This window comes from Sceloporus undulatus, chromosome 6 (assembly GCF_019175285.1).
Source record: "Sceloporus undulatus isolate JIND9_A2432 ecotype Alabama chromosome 6, SceUnd_v1.1, whole genome shotgun sequence".
Taxonomy (NCBI): Eukaryota; Metazoa; Chordata; class Lepidosauria; order Squamata; family Phrynosomatidae; genus Sceloporus; species Sceloporus undulatus.
In genome coordinates this window covers 123,557,196-123,574,209 of record NC_056527.1, presented here as the reverse complement: position 1 = coordinate 123,574,209, position 17,014 = coordinate 123,557,196, and the positions used below count along the sequence as shown (strand labels likewise).

Genomic DNA, 17,014 nt, shown 5'->3' with positions numbered 1-17,014 from the left:
TCAAATGACGGAGACCCACCTAAGTAAAGCAACATGGTAAATAATCCACTTCATGTAGACTAGTAAGGGTACCAGTTCTACACACATTTTGAGAGTTCAAAATACTCAAGTGAGGATATGCTTCCTTTCCAAACTGAATAGATAAAAAATGTCTAGCTTGGTTAAGGCTCCATAAGTGTAAAGCCCACAGGGACTTGGGAAAGCAACACCACCAGAGGTTCTCACAACAGATGTCATGTATGCTTAACATCTACATGCATCATGCAGTAAACTGGACCCTCTCCAAAAACGAATATAGAAACTGTACATGAGTTTCCCTTTGTCAGATAGTCTTCATTGTCATCAAATCTGTCTTAAACAGATGCTGACGCTTTCCATCAAGTGGAAGTGAAGGCAGCTGCACTCAATGGGGTGATGACAGATAGGTTCCCATTCTTCCTAGGCTTCCCACAACCGCTCACTCAACCCTTAATAGTTCCAAAGCTGGAGTAACTTTCTGGGAATCATTTGAGTTTAAAGACTGTCGTACAATGCTGTCTTATGAACAGTTCTGAAATGGCACTTTTATCGTCTTTGTTGAGCCTCAAAAATTAAGGAAAAAGCCATTCTGAATTTGCAGAAATTTACATCTGCAAGGAACGACAGTCAGTTCCACAAGCATCCACACATACACACACACAACCAGCAGTGATGACTCTACAGTGCTATCTAATGGTGTCATAGAAGACCAGGTTTCTTCCAAAGCTTTCCTTTCTATATGCATCGTTTTCTTGCTACCTAACTGCTTTCTGCAAATGACTCCTTAGTACAGCTGTTCTGAATCTTCAGTTTCCAGATATTTTGGACTTCAGCACCAGAATCCCTGAGCACTGGCCATGCTGCCTGGGGTTTATGCAAACTGAAATTCAAAATGTCTGGAAGGCCAAAGTTCACAATCTACTGACTCAGGTTACTCCTACAAGAGGCAGGGTTTCATGGAAGGAGGAGACAAAGGAATCAGGCATGTGGAATATACACATTCTGTTATGCCATATCCATTAAGACCAGTGTGGGGCTACAAGCCATTGGAAGGAAATCCCTGGGGATTTAACAGTTCAATAGCCAAAGGGCATCTGTCTCAGGAAGAACCAACACAGCAATAAAACAGGGGTGGGCAACTGTGGTAGATGCAAAGAGCCACAGTTTTGCCCTTGTAGACCCACAGTGGGCCATACCATGCCATTTCAACTAATCATCAGAGGAATTGAGTGCCTAGGAGGGCCCTTAAATTTACTTATAACATTTTGGGGAGGTTGATTTTCTGTTGGGGGAGGATCAGGAGGGTTTCAAGGTAACTCACCACTCCAGGAGATGCAATTTTCTGTCTAGAGGCATTTTGCACTCTTTTGCTTTTTAAAAACAATGTTCAGGTGCTAGGGAGATTAAAGGTGCTATAGAAGGGGGTTGATGACCACACTTTTATCACCCCTACAATACAACATTAAAATGTAGTCTTCCCATTGGGAAGCCTGGAGACTAAGATATACAAAAACAGGAGCTAAAGCTGGTCTACAGAGAAAGACAGCTGAGAAATATGAACTCTTGCCAGGTAGGGACTACTACTGAAATGAAACATCAAGGCTCACTTTATATATATGACAGCCTTCTTGTAAAGTTGCCCCTGCAATCACACATACCATGGATGCTATCTGGGTAGTTTCCTGCTAGAGTCACTGGTTCCCATACTTGGAACCCACAGACAATCCCATTCTGGCTCCAAAACAGGGTAGGGATTCCACATAAAGGGAATCTTAAATCAGTTGAAATGGATATTGAACTTTTTTAGCATGGTTAATAGGTATTATACATACATGCAACACAGAAACACAACATAGTCTGTAAAGATGTAGCTGTACCTCACAAGTTAGGGAAGCCTATGGGACTGGCTGACAAAGTATGACTAAATACTTGAGTGGAATTTAGCAATTATTTTAAGCCCTTTTGCATTATTTTTTGCCAACATGAATATACACTCACAAAAAAAGCAATGAGTGAAGCTTACGAAGTGCAACAAGGAGGTGCTAGATGAGCATACAGAGCTTGATTTATTAAGAAGCAAACAAAAAGAAAGTAAAAGCAGGAAAAGTGAAAGAAAATTAAAAAAGAGAAAGAAGCTATTTTGGTTACCTTTCTCACATTTCTTTTTGGAAGCTGACGAAGAAGGAGGAATCATAGGTAATTTCATCAACTCAGCACGATTTGATTCATTCAGTAGGTAGTGGGACTTATTGGCATATGAACTGAACAGGGGGTCTGAATGATCCTGCACTATCAGCCCTATACGAAACAAACAGAAAGAAATGAGTTGCAATGAAACTACCCATGATTCCGTAAGGAAAAAATTAAAATAAAACTAAATTAAACACCTACTATGCATATTTTACTTATGGCTTAAGTATAAAAAGAAAAGTGATGTGATGAAGAGAAACAAAAGGTGAGAGAAAAAAGTTTCTATGTCTACTGAGAGGTTATGTTGAGCAAGATGGTATCCATGCCTAAGTATAGAAGAGTAAAAACAAAACAAAAGAGCTAGATCCAAAACCTGATTTCACTGGTACTCTTATTATAAATATAGCACACTTGATTAAAAGGCATCTGTGAAAGTTTCCCTATTAGCTTTCATTACGGAAAAAAGGAGAGGTATCTAAATGTGGAACATCAACAACAGGAATTAGGAACTTAAAACTACATCCTGACTATTGCATATGCCAAAGAAAGGGTATGTATCACCTAGAGAGAACTTCACATGACTTGTTGGTTGGTTTTTCTGTTGTGCAATGCAACTCCTGAAACATCGGTGTGTTCATCTGCTACATAATGGGGAAAAACTTCAACCTGCCTTCTTTTACCGATGGAAGAAACCATCTGATTGAGACTGCGCTGTGTTTATTTGAACATGTCTATTCCTGACTCATTACTACAAGAACTGGGGTAGGGGAAATGGCATGTCAGGACGATATCATGATCAAACACATAAAAGTAAACCGGCATCAGAAATTATCTTCTGCCCACAATGTAGGCAAGGCCTCTGACCCTAGCCTCTCATCAAGTTGAGCATTTACTTCAGTTAGCACTGGAATGCAGGTTTTCTCATTCAATTTTTACCAGTCTCCAGCAATCAAGGGGGAAAGCCTTCAAATACAAATGTTTTAAAGGAATAAAGTGACTTTTGAGGGTGTGCAGGAAGCTGCAGTGAAGAGAGAAATTACCCTTCCCATTTCTGGTTGATTTCACTGTTCTACCTGCAGAGACACAGTATTTGATATTGCTCAGTAGTTCATATTTTAGTGTGATGTTTTTTTTTGTGTGTGTGTGTGTTCTAAGGCTTAGTTAACATGTATTGAAAAGGTGTCCTACCCCACCCTCCTGATGCTACAAACCTTTCCTCCACTTTCTTCTTCTCGTTGTTGTGTGCCTTTCAAGTCACTTCTTGTGACAAGGCCCTAAGGTGAACCTATCACAGGATTTTCTTGGCGAGATTTATTCAGAGGATCTTTACTAGTGCCTCTCTCTGAGGCTGAGAAAGAATGATTTGCCCAAGATCACCCAAATGGTTTCCATGACTGAGTGGGGATTTGAACCCTGGCCTCCCACAGTCACAGTCCAGCATTCAAACCACTACCCCCAGTTCAAAGTATGGTCCGTATAAATAGCCAGCCCACAAACACTGCATGGAATCAGAATGCACAAATACACTATCTTTCTACTTTAGAAAAGGAAACTTCTGTGGTCCAGAGTATAAAATTTGAACATGCTCAATGCTGAACAGGAAGTAAATAGATGGAAAGGGCTGGCAGCAAGGTTCTTGGATATCTCCAGCTATAGCTTGTCTTCTTCCCCAACACCAACAGAATCCTACCACGGCAAACTGCTACAAATCAAACTATATTGCCTTTTTGACATAAAAATGGTTTAACAATGCTTGCATTTTGTGTGTACATTTCAAAGTACATACAAACACCAATCACATAGGACCTGAAGTGAATACCTGGGCACCCAATATTAACTATGTGGAAGTAGTGCCATTATCAGTAAAGTCACAAAGGCTACTTATTCCCTCCAGTTCCAGAGGCAATATGACTCTGAATATCAGTGACTGGAGAACATAACCTTGAGGGTGCTATCACACTTGTCTCCTACTTGTGAGCTTCATATCTGGTTGGATTTTCTGAATACAGAATGTTGGATAAGACAGGGCTTTGGTTCCTGGGGAGTTCTTCTTAGGTTCATACATTCAGCAGTTGCTGAAGTAATTATTTACCAATTGCATCTAGCAGAGAACTGATACTCCTTTACTCTAACAGGATTTAATTGCTAGAAGCCTCATAGGGATGCAGAGAAGGAAAAATCTTTCTCCCTCTCCCCATCTTCCTTTGCAGCTGGAGTACTGCAATCACACATTTGTTGTTGTGCCTTTAAGTCAACTGACTTATGGGAACCATTTCGGAGAGTGTTACTCACACGATTTATTCAAAGGAAGTTTGCTATTGCCTTCTTGTAAAGCTCAGGGAGTGTGACTTGCTTCAAGTCACCCAGTGGGCTTCCATGGCTGAGCAGGGATTCAAACCCTGGTCTCTCAAAGTCCTAGTCCAACGCTCAAACCATACCACGCTGTCTTACACACATACAACTGGAAATACATGGGGGAAAGAGTCTCATATTTTAGAAGGCATTTATCAAATAATGGCGAGAGAGGGGAGACCTCTGTGCCAGAACGTACTTTGCCTTTTCTCCTGGTGTGGAGAGAAAAGTTTCTCACTTTAGGAAAAGCTGAAACAGACTAAAGGAGCTGCTTGTTTTCATATGCCAGCAACAAATAAAGTCTGATTCAGCTTTACTGAAGCAGGGAACTTTTTTTCAGCACCAAAGGAAAAGAGCAAAGTATGTTCTGGCAGGAGGCAGAGCCTCTTCTTCTTGTCTTTATGATGAAACAAATGCCTTTTATTGTGTGACTCTTTGCTTTAACTTATATTTCCAGGTGGATGATTGAAACGGGGATTGTGCTATTGTGGCTGCAACAGCAGCAGGGAACAGTTACTGATGCTTCTAATTTTAAAAGGGGGGTGAAAAACAGCTGTTCTTTCTCCAAGGGTCAGCAAAAGTTTGAGTAAAGGTCAGCGGTGTCTCCAAATATGATTAGGATAGTCAAAAAAACCCGCCCACATGCTCCTAGTTTGACAAGGAAATGGAGCACAGGTGTACAGCAAGGTGGAAATGCAAAACTTGACTATTGTTTCAAAATTACAGCTCATGGTGGAGAACAATGAGCAAAGACAAAGAGCAAAGGAAGAGATTGCCCACTGCTAAAAAGGACCCATGTGAAAAAGCCCTAAGTCAAGCCAATTTTACAATCCCATTCTTACTATAAATAATTCCTGCGAAAAAGCCACACTTCTCTCCCTCAACCCTTTCATTTGCTTTGAACTTCTTCCATTTATCTTTAGAAGATGATTAATAGCACATCTAATGAGCAAGCACGACTTTTTGATCAGCAGCAGGCATTACTGTGCTTTTAGAAGAATAATGCTCAACACCAAACGCTCTGGCTGTGTGTGCTGGGGAATCTTTGAAAGTATAAAGGCGAGGAAAAAATGTGTCAGCATATAAAGTGCCCCCCCTCCGCTCGATTTCGTAGAAAATGCTTGACAAATTATTTCTCTAGAAAGAATCATATATTTTTATAGGCAAGTAACTAGCTACAGAACCCTTGTACAAATTCTATAACCCAAGAAATCTCAGCAACAAACTCAAGAAGTGCAAACGTTTCATAACATGTATTTCTATAAAATACACTTTTCTGTCTTTTCTAACACTGCTGAACACAACTTTCTTCTGCATATCTTATCACTGGCTTCACAACCAAACAATGCTTCTCAAGAAGAGTGTACACAGATTTTAAAATGCTGCAAGCCAACAGGAAGAAATCAGCAAGCCATCTCTTTTGTACATACACAGTGTGACAGAGCCAATTTTGACACCTCTGAAATCTAACTCTTTGGTGGAAATTTTCTTGTTACCATTCCTAGAGGACTTTGGCCCAACTGTGTAGCTTATCTTTGCATCAAAAATGAAGAGTAGCTTGGTATAAAGGCATTCCATGCATGTGGGGCAATCTATAAGTAAGGCTACCGGGCAACATTATGAGTCTGCTGTGCTCCAGTCCTTAGGACTGGAGCGTGGGTTTTGCACAGCTTCCGACCTCTTAGGATGCATGCATTATTTAAACAGCATACCTCCAAAGTGACACGAAGCAGCTTAATTTTAGCCTGTCTCTTTGGGCCCTTAGATATCTATAACTAACTTAAATTCAGAAATCTGAAGACTTTAAAAAGAAAAGCCATACTTTTTAAAAATGAAGATGATGTCAAGATTAAAGTGAGAGGAAAAGGCAGCTACAAGCAATCTAAATCTTAACTGGTAAAGGCTACTGAAGCACACAATACTACCTGGATGTCTACAAGCAGAAGTGAATACTTTGTACCATTCCCTGTGTCACTGCTGCCATCCTTACAGGTTTCAGACTGCCTCAAGGCACATAAAGGGATTCAGACCACCCTTCTCTTCAAAATTTCCTCTAAAGTACAGTATATTGGAAATACTTGCTTTCATACCGTTTCAAGAACCCCTCCTCAAACTCAGCACTCTCAGAGGGTGATAAGGTTCCCCAAATCTCTCACTACTGTTCATACTGGCTGGGGCTTCTGGATGCCAAAAACAACATCTTGAGATCCAAATTTGGGTATCATTGATCTAGAACCATCTATATGCATTGTACATATAAAAATAATTTTACTGGACCAATTTCTATTGATGATACTTTCATGAACCAAACAGAATAACAAACTATCCATTTACTGGCAGAGACATCCATTGGGCTCCATACTTGCTCATATTTTTCCATTTCAGCACAAGAAAGGTAGGTACCATGAACTGTCATTATGGAACATCAGTACCTGTCCTGGCATTGGAGTACTAGTGCCACCCCAAATCACTGCTTGTATCCACAGAATATAAACTAATAGCCCCAGCACCCAGTTATTCCCACTCCTTAGCACTTTCTTCCATAAATGCTTCTATGAACTTTGCCACTACATTTTAAGAATAGAATCTATATAACAGATTCCATTATATATGTAGTTATCTTTTACTGTGTTGTTGTTGCTAACCACCCTCGAGTCAATCTTGACCCATGGCGACCCTGTGGATGAGATATCGCCAAGAATCCCTATCCTGCACTGCTTTGTTTAATTTCTACAAAGTCATAACCATCTTTTACTATCAGATGTAATATAACTAAGTTCATATAGACAAAGGCAAATTAACTATCAAGTCTCTTTCCTTTAAAACAGAAAAAAATGGAAGGTGAAAGATTACTGAAATACTGGTAAAAATTAACTAGAGAACCCCTTCTTAAATCCAATTTAATAAAAAGTACTTTTTCTAAGTCATGTTAGTTATGTTGAAAATTATTTCATATAAAAGCGATTAGTTCATACTATATGAAAAAGTGGCTGTTTTCTAATCTATAAATGGCCCAATCCACCTAGCTTCAAGATGACCCAGCAGGTTCCATTTATATGTCCTCAAGATATTCATGCTTGCAGTGGATGACTGAGGAAATCAATATCACAACATGCTTAAAAGTCCAATGGCTGGCCTGAGGCACTAGGCATCTTAAGAATGGGCATGGACAACTACAAGGCTATGGGAAAATTCAGAGCTGAGACTATCTGTAAAAGCCACGGGGGAAGCTTGAGAACAAAATAATCCCCCAAGGCTTGGTATGTATGGATGTTTGTGAATGTACAGTTCAGTTTTTTAATAAAATCAAGGACTCAACATCAAAGATATAAACAGAGGAAGACAAAAAACAGGGCTCACCTCTTGCACAAACGAAACAAAAGCCTACATTTACAGCTGATGAAGAGTGATTGCTCCTTTTGGGATGGTTACTACAGATGAGAATGTGAGATGACACAAACAAACTTCCTGCAGCAATACAGCCATCTCCCGAGTGATAGGCAATGGGGCATTTCAAACATCTCACCATGCGACCTGTTCAACATAAAATGTATCATACGATAGTCAATTTAGAACATGGTTTGATTTTAGTTTGATATATCCAATCATAGATGTAACAGTTTTCAAAAAGGAATGACATTTTAGCTTCCCTAACATTTCAACACCTCACACGATACAGAGATGTTGTGGATAAATCTAACAGCTACATGTATGCTGGGGATTACTCCAGGGGAACAGAGTTTCAGAACATAGCTGCTTAAGAAGATTGAGGGAGAGAGACGGAGAGAGATTCTTCTGTCCTTATTTCCAAAAACACCCTTGGTTCTAGATCAGTGACACCCTTTCAGTTTATACATCACTACAATACATGAATGGTGAGTGCCACCTACACCCTTTCCTTTTCATTTTCGTCACTAGATTGCCAAAGTTCAAATATGCTGCTTGCTTCCCTTTGGATTAACAGAATTAGACTAGGTCAAAATCTGAATGCCCAAATCTTTCTGTTCTCTTCCTCAACTTTGAAAGCTGCAGCATTAATAGGCACACAGTAGGGCTGGAAAACCTGTGATTTTCTCAGTGCTGACTGACTGAAACAGCCATATATGGGGGTCATATAACCCCTAACCTTCTTAAAAACTATTACCCAACCAAGATATCAAACAGTAATGGAATTCTTTGTGAATGCTTAACAATCTAATGCAGAATGTCTGTAGCTACCTACACTACTTTAAATGAAAGTTCCACTTGTCTGCTTGCACTGTGCACAGAAACCATGCAAAACATAACACTGCTTAATGCTACACACATCTTCTTGCCCCCTTCACGCAGCACAGCCTCAGTGTTCACTGCACCAAAGAACTCTATAAGAGAAAACTCTATAAGATAAGTGAAAATAAAAGAACAAACTTTGCTTTATTGGTTGATAGCCTAAAACTGTATCTACAGTGCAAACAGCATTAAAGATAAACAAATTGTGTTAGAACAATAAATGACACTCCAGCTCTTGGGAGTGAAATTAGTAGAGGAAGTCAGTAATCTACATGTATGTACCTGATTAAGAGCCATACAGATTAATGGAGAGCCTGGGACTAATTTAAGCATACCTCTGTATCTGATGCCTGAACATCAGGCAAACACACAATCAGACACTATGATTTCATTTTTGTTTTTGACAACTGCAATATGAAAGGGCACCCTGAGCTCCAACTGCTGTAGTTCAGCCTAATGATCCAGAGTAGATTCACACATTTATTACATGAAAGTCTACAATCTCCTCCCACCATATCTATTCCAATCTTATAAATGCGACACCTAGATAACAAACACTCTGAAGAAATTCTGCTTCCTCAAAATAAATGTACATTCATTCTCCCATCCTGGCAAGATGCAAAATGCAAATGCAGGCAATACTACTTAAGACTACTAGTAGCCTGTTGTCCCACTACTGTGCAAGAATAAATCTAACACATTCTCCAAAGTAATGCAGTGACATAGGTAAACCTCATGCATGGGTGTCTGTTTCGGCATTATCAGGTGCCTTTAGTTGAAAATCCCACCCAATCTGCCTTTAATGGCAGCTAGAAGTCTGTTTCTCTGGTCAGGTTACTGGAATCCCTGTGTGCTTCCTTATTTTAGCAGTAATTCTAGCTCAACAAGATGTGTGGAAAATGGAAAGTCTGAATACCTTGGGCTTTCATTTAATGCTCTGGAGAGCATGCGGCATCTTGCTCTTCCCCAAAGGGAAGATCTAGCTGTCTTACCTTTGCTTGCTTTATGAATATCCTTGTCTACAGAGCAGGCAGTACAGCAATGCTGTGGACAACGGAATCCTCGGGACTCAAAGACAGCTGTGGCAAACTTGCGCACACAGGCTTCGTGGTAAAATTTACCACAGGTGTTGACAGAGCAGCGTTTCACGTCTTTGCCAGGAACCTTGCAGGAAAAGCATGTATGCTGCCCTTTAGGGGGGGAAAGGAATGAAAAATATCAGTTTGAACTAGAAAGAAAAAGCAAAGACCAAAATAATAGTGTATTAGGACAGAGTAGAATTCCTCATTCAGAGGTGACCAAAAAAGGAAGCCACAGTAGCAGAGTCACCATAACATGGAAACGTCTTGAAGGCATATAACCACAACAAAGCTGATGGCACATCAATGCCATCTTCCTGAATACTTAGTGAAAAGGAAAAGGATGGGACTCAGAAAGGAAACAAGTCAGACAAGAGAATACTCGATCAGAATTTACATGCATAATCATGCCAGTGAATAAGATGTAGACTGGGAAACTGAACACTTTAGTGCATTTTGAAAAGACACAGAGAGGAAAGCCATTACATTTGTTGATGAATATGTCAGGGTAGGAACATGAAGGCTGAGCTGAATAAGCTCCAGGCAGCAGTCTTCAGCACTTCAACCAGCTGAGTTTTGTGTGACAAGATATCATTGGCTCATTTACCATTTTTGCATTCCGAACAGATGAACTTCCCATCAGGCTGTGAGCTGAGTCCCAAGCATTCAGTGTGGAAGACTCTGTAGCATTCGCCTTCACAAGGTACTAGGGACTCGCCAGAGCTTTCACAAATCTTAAAAGAAAGTAATCATTGTAAGAGAACAAAGCAACTAGCAGAGGTTTCAAATGTAACCAACTAGAGAACATAAAAACTGAATTTTCCTCAGCCTGAGTATAGTGCTTTTCCACTTGCACCATTTCCCCAGATATCAAGAGTAGCACAAGTTGAAAGCCCCCAAGAAAACACGACTCAATCCCAGATGGGGCTATTCCAATGAAGACTATGGAGACAGGGAAAGGACAGATTACCAATGACTAGGTCTACCAGGAGAAGTTAGCCCACATCCCAGTGGTGTATTTTATACTCCTCTTTATTTTCTTCCATAAAACTGAATGACTGCCATCCACTCCTATGCCAAAAATTTTCATTTCTGCCATGCAGCTGCAGTGAGCATTCACCTCACTGTGAAAGATCCTGAAAAAAGTGATCACTGGGGTGGGCAATATAGCCTGTCCTACAAACTACATGTTCCTAACTCTCATATTATAAAAAACACAGACAGACGATCACAGAGTATGATCACCTATTCTTATTTGCAGTAATTTGTTTAGATGTAATTTGTACCAAGCAGAAAGGGATCAATATCTTCATCCCTATATTAAACGAACAATATACTGGGATACCCACATCAGAACATCATACTTTATGAGTGGACAAGATTCAAAAATCTCTATTGCCACAGCTCGGTTCCTTCATAAAGCATCGCTGTTGAGATCTAGATATGTCGGAATGATTGGTGTTAATTGTAAGGGGGATGAACAGATTTGATGTATGTCGACGGATATTTTATGTTACTTCTGCCTCCCATTTCAATTCCAATTTTAATTCTGTTTTATTCCCTATGGTAACTATCTTACATACTACTGTTTAATTGTTAACTATTTTATTTTATCTGTTTACTAGTATATCCTTCAGCACATATTGTATATCTTTTAGATATATATATAAGCTGTAGACAAGTAGTGCATGTTCTGGTTCTGGTGCACGCTTAGGTTATGCATATGTATTTATATTGTATGGAGGTTTATTGCACCTAGTGCACTGTATTTACATTTTATATATAGCTGTGTGATACTGCTTTTTATTATGTTACTAGTATTTTGAAACGGCCCTTGGGCTACTCAATAAATTGTATTGTTATTATTATTATTATTATTATTATTATTATTTGCAGTAGCAGCCAGCACCAGAATATTGTCTCAGTCAATGGGTGACTATGCCGAAGTCACAGAAAAGCTTTACCCAATCTGGTGCTGTGTTGGACTACAATTCCCATCAAACCCATGTTACATTTAAACAATATGAACCATAGTGTCAGACTAGTCTTACCCACACTTTTTCTCTGAAAACAATACAGTCATTTCCATGGATGTTTATGGTAAAGTAAATATTTCAGCTACTTAAATGGGACTTGCAACACTGTCGGGGATGCTTTGACTGAGAGTTCCTGCATGGCAGAGGGTTGGACTGGATGGCCCTTGTGGTCTCTTCCAACTCTGTGATTCTATGTGATGGGACTGTATTCTTGACCTATCTGACTGATGTACACCTCTCATTTACCTGACAAATAGTGTCTTTTTTACTAGTCCCAGAACCTCTTCTTGATAAACTGGAGTCCACAGATTGTACATCTGAAGCATCAGCATCTGCTGCAGCTGATGGGCTGTCCGACTGCTTTCCAAAGCTACCCTAAAAGAGAAATCACAACCATATTTCATGCTGCTAAATTTCTGAAAGAGCAATATAAATGTGGCTGATCAAAAGTGAAAACCCCAATCAGAATCCATGATTCTATATGATACATATTCAATTTCCCATGAAATCTTATGGCTCTCATTTTAGGTCAATTCAGAAAAGCACGCTTTGCTGTTTCCAGACAGAGCTGAAGAAATGTTTTTCAAAAAAATCAATACAATGTGCAAAACGGAAAGGCTCATAGTCAGTGCTATTTTAAAAAAGAGATATTGCACCAATATGACCCAAAGGGCGTAAGAAAAGCCAACTTCTGCAACGTGTAAGTTATACAAATATGCCTGATACCAAGAGTTTTCTTCTGCATCTCTTTTGCCCTTATTCATCAGGCACTGCCCATGCTTTCCAAGCACATTTTTCATAGTCATAAGGGCTGGAAAGCTGCTTATTATTAAAAGGGAAAGTAATAGAAACAGCAAGCTAGATTCTTAAAAGGTTGAATTCTATAGCCAGCAAATTTTCCACACACTTTAAAAACCACAGTGTTCATACAGCTTCACGCATCATATTCATTTAATTTTGCATTCAATTTAGGCTCTTCTTCCACTACCCTCAAATAAAATTCTGTGAGATTTTCCTATCAAGCAGTAATAAAAGTGGATAATTATTTATCCATTTCAAAGCTGTAGTGTATGAGAAAATAGGAAACATTTTACCTGTAGATCATTAAGCCCTCTTGAATCAGAATCAGACGTATCTCTGTATGCTGAACTAGTCAGTTCCACATCTGTTGAAGCACGACTCCTTTTCTTTAAAGGCTTACAAGAATCTGAAATCTCACTGGCACCTTAATGCAACATACAGGAATTAATCACAATGATCTCTCATATGTACTCATCATTCAAGGAAAAATTAATGTTGACAGCAGGAAGGGAGAGGCATAGGGGAAATGACAAAACTTAAAACTCTCATTAAAAGTTTTCAAAACTTCAAGTAATCCAATTATTTACAAAAGCAAGCAAATCCACTGTTTTGAAAACTACTCTTTCGCTACTGCAAAATGTCAAATGATGTATGATGACAGGGCACACTCTACCCTGCAGTGATGTATGCACTGAAAGGTATAGAAGGCAGTGTGTTATCAGATCTGGAGTTAAAGAATCTAGAAAGATAGGTGATTATTTCATACTTGTTTACGTAACGTGAAAGGGACAGATGAGTAAGAGTAAACTGGCTAGTCACCAAGAGTGCTGTGTTATAAGCAGCAACGCTCACCTTTCTGTAATCCAGTCTTCATTGCTGTCTGTGGGGCTGTTTCTACCTATTTGGACAGGAAAACAAACAGTTAATAAAGGAATTTTCTGTTCCCTAGTTTATTAGCAAGATGAAATTAATTTCAATGCAAGCAATTAGCATTTAGGGGAACTCATGTTGTCAGTCCAATCCATCCCACCCATCCCACCCCTCCCCAGCTAGAAACTTCAGTTCCATCTCTTAGGGATTTCACTGAGGCTGCCTTCCCTGAATCAGGGAACAAGGCAAGTCTGTGTTTACTTCAAGCATTTATTTTGTGTATTAGGTGATACAGCATGGCTTTATCTTTGGTCCAAAGAGCAGGCGAAGGATTTTAGCAGCTTTGCCTTGGGCTACAGGAAAACCTCACAATAGCTAAGGAAAGGAGAGAGAAGCAGGACGCTCAAGTTCCACGTGACACTTAACTTACTGCCCCGCTTTTAAAAGGTGCTTCCACCCAGCAAGTGCTTGAGCTCCTGAGGCCATGGGCTATTCCTCTGTATAGAGTGCTGCAAAGGCAGAGGGGAGCAGAAGAGAGAGAAAATGCATTGCAGGCCTCTATACAGCTGGAAACGCAACGTCGGTACAGTGCTTGGGGAGACAAGATGGTGACCTTGAGAAAGCACTTCGTAGCCCTTGTGATCAGTGTCTTGGATCCTATATTGGAAGGCGACTTTCTGCCAGGGTACACCCAAGTTGTGAATTTGGTAGTTGCAAGCAGCTTCTTTGCTAAGGTCTTGCTTTTAAGCTAAAAATTGTAATTTGAAAATAAAATAAAATAAATAAAAATAAAATTCTCCAGAGTGTGGTTATATATGCATGTAAGAAACACGTGCCATAAATATATTTATTAAGGATTATTCTATACTTTTTTAAAAATAATTTTATTTCATTGTACAATGGATAAAAACATACAATAGAAGGATTTGTATAGGATACAATTGATAATACAAATATAAAATCTAGACAATCACTTGTATTTCGCTACCACTCACTGTAACAGAATTAACATTTTGACTCTCATTTGTCGTTAAAATTCCAGTTATAATTTTAAACCCAAAAGGATGCAGAATTAATTTGGAAATTCACTGAAACAAAGCTCACCTCTGGGAACAAAATATGGTTGTAGAATTCTCAAATATCAATTCGCCTTTCTGAACATATAACATAACGAAGTTTATGCATTACAGTGCTTCTCTGACCATTAAAGCTTCCTGCCATACACTTTTCCTGAAGAACATCAGTACAATATACTATGTTGTTTTAATTAGCTACATAGTATAAAGCAAGCAAGCAAAACTACTTGGGAAAAGATGACATGTGGCTCTTGTGCTGCAGATAATTAAAAACATATAAATTACTACAGGTTTATCTTTAGGAGGGGATAGTTCAACAATGTGAAGGGGTTTTTAAAACATATGTGTATGTGTGCATATGTGTGTGTGTGCTATTTCTAAGTGTTCAAAGTTTAATCTGAGCAAAAAAAAAAAGTTGTGCTTTAGTCTAATCCGTCCAACTTCATCTTTGTGGGATCCATTCACAAAAGTATTGTGCAGGGGCAGCTCAAAGTCACTTGAACAGAACAAATACTTAAGTAGAGGAATGAAGGTGTACTTTCAAACTCAACCAGGAAATTGTGTGCACCATCCTTATTAAAAGTGCCATCTTAATTTTAAGGAAATTAACTTCTCCAACATGATCTGGCTTTTGAAGGAGCTGTTAGGGGACGATTACTAAAAAGTGTCATGCCTCAAGGTGAATTCCCTTTAAATGTAAAATTAGAGCACACTGAAGAGGATGTAGGAAGAGGGGGAAATCCTATGATGCTCTTCTTGAAACCTACAGAAGCCATAATCTTTATGAGTGGTGCAACTGTGAAGCTTTCCTATTCTTCTTCACTTGCAACTGGCTGTTTTAAAAAGCAGTATCCGGTTTTCCTAGGTCCGTATTCAAAATGAGCGCCATCTGCAGGTTGCTCCTACTTTCCCTGCTTACTCTTGGCACAGAAGGCTTTTTGCCTTTAAAGAACGATCGAGCTGAAGAGCCAATTTTCAAGAGTAACCAAACAAATCCATCTAACTTTGTTTTGGGAGAAAACAAACAAAAACAAAACCTCAATACAGATCAGCAGCTAAACCAAGGGTAAGACGAGAAGGAAGCTGATAGCAATTCCAGAGATTAAAAACACTGAAACATAAAAATCACTCTGCCCGTAACAGAAATAGCAAAAAATGAAACAAAGGCATCAGCTTCATGAAGAGGGTCTTGTGTCACTGTGTTCCCATTCATCCAAAGCATGACTGATGCTGTAAAGTGATACCAGTTAACAACAATGTTTACTGAGGGGGCGGATCTCAGGAAGATAGTCCAAAAGTAAACCCAATGAGAAAAATGGAGGGATGGGTGGGCGGGTGGGTGGGTAGAAATGGAAAAAAATAATAAAGGCATCAATATAAAAGCCACAACAAGTATGAATACAGTATATTTTAACTCTCTACATGGAGGAAGCCAACCTGCTCCTTTTTGATCTTCTTCTTTGGCACAACTTCTGTGGATTTCTCAGACTCTGAGCGAGTTCGTATTGATCTTCTCTGTTGCTTCTTTTCTACAGAACCTGAGGGAAGAGAATGGTTTTCCATTACAGGAGTCTCTGTTTCTCTTTCCTCAATGAGGGATGATGTTCAATAGCAAAGTCCTGATTTCTCTACATTCTTCTTTGAGCGCACAGACTTTAATCCGCCAACTGGCGTTCTGGATGCAGGCAATACATCTCAGCGCTTCAGGGAGAGTCCTGAGTTCAGGAAAAGATCAGCTTTAATATGAAGATAAAGGGGAAAGCTAGTATTCAAACTATGAAGAAGGGAGGTCTGTTGTCTCCAGAACTTTCAGATCAACTAATGAATGTGTTTACATTTCATAAGTTTACCAAGGACACCTAGGATCCAAATATGATCTGAACTTTATTTTCCATAGTATCAGACTTCAGGAGGTGTTTCTACATGTCTTTAGCTATGCAAACATCCAATTCACACAAAAGGAGTCAAATGCTCAGCTGCCATTTAAATAGTCTGATGCAAACAAAAGCAAGTGGAGAATACTTCTACATTAACGTGGACACAAGCCACAGAAAGACTCCAAAGTGGTTTATTGTCACAGCTTAATTCCTGCCTCAGAGTAAAAACTACCTTCAAATCATGCCCCTCCTTCACCAGCCAAGACACACACAGGAATTGGGTCCTGAATACATATTCATAGACATTGTTCACATTGCACGTCCTGGACTGTGCATTTACAATGAAAACAATGATACGAGGTGAGCTCTATTTCTAGTTGTTTTGCCAGGACATGCATGGAAATGGAAATGTGCCTATCCCTGAACTCTTTTTCTAGCCATTCATG

General features: G+C 39.4%; 1 protein-coding gene across 1 annotated transcript in view; it reads right to left on the bottom strand.

Moving 5' to 3' along the window:
• The window catches only part of NSD3 (nuclear receptor binding SET domain protein 3), a 55,139-nt gene that overhangs the window by 12,373 nt on the left and 25,752 nt on the right, over positions 1–17,014 (bottom strand). Inside the window, 8 exon segments of the mRNA XM_042473326.1 lie at positions 2,167–2,316; positions 7,921–8,094; positions 9,822–10,019; positions 10,516–10,642; positions 12,191–12,319; positions 13,039–13,169; positions 13,598–13,643; positions 16,129–16,229. Of these exon segments, the coding sequence (XP_042329260.1) occupies positions 2,167–2,316; positions 7,921–8,094; positions 9,822–10,019; positions 10,516–10,642; positions 12,191–12,319; positions 13,039–13,169; positions 13,598–13,643; positions 16,129–16,229 (1,056 nt within the window).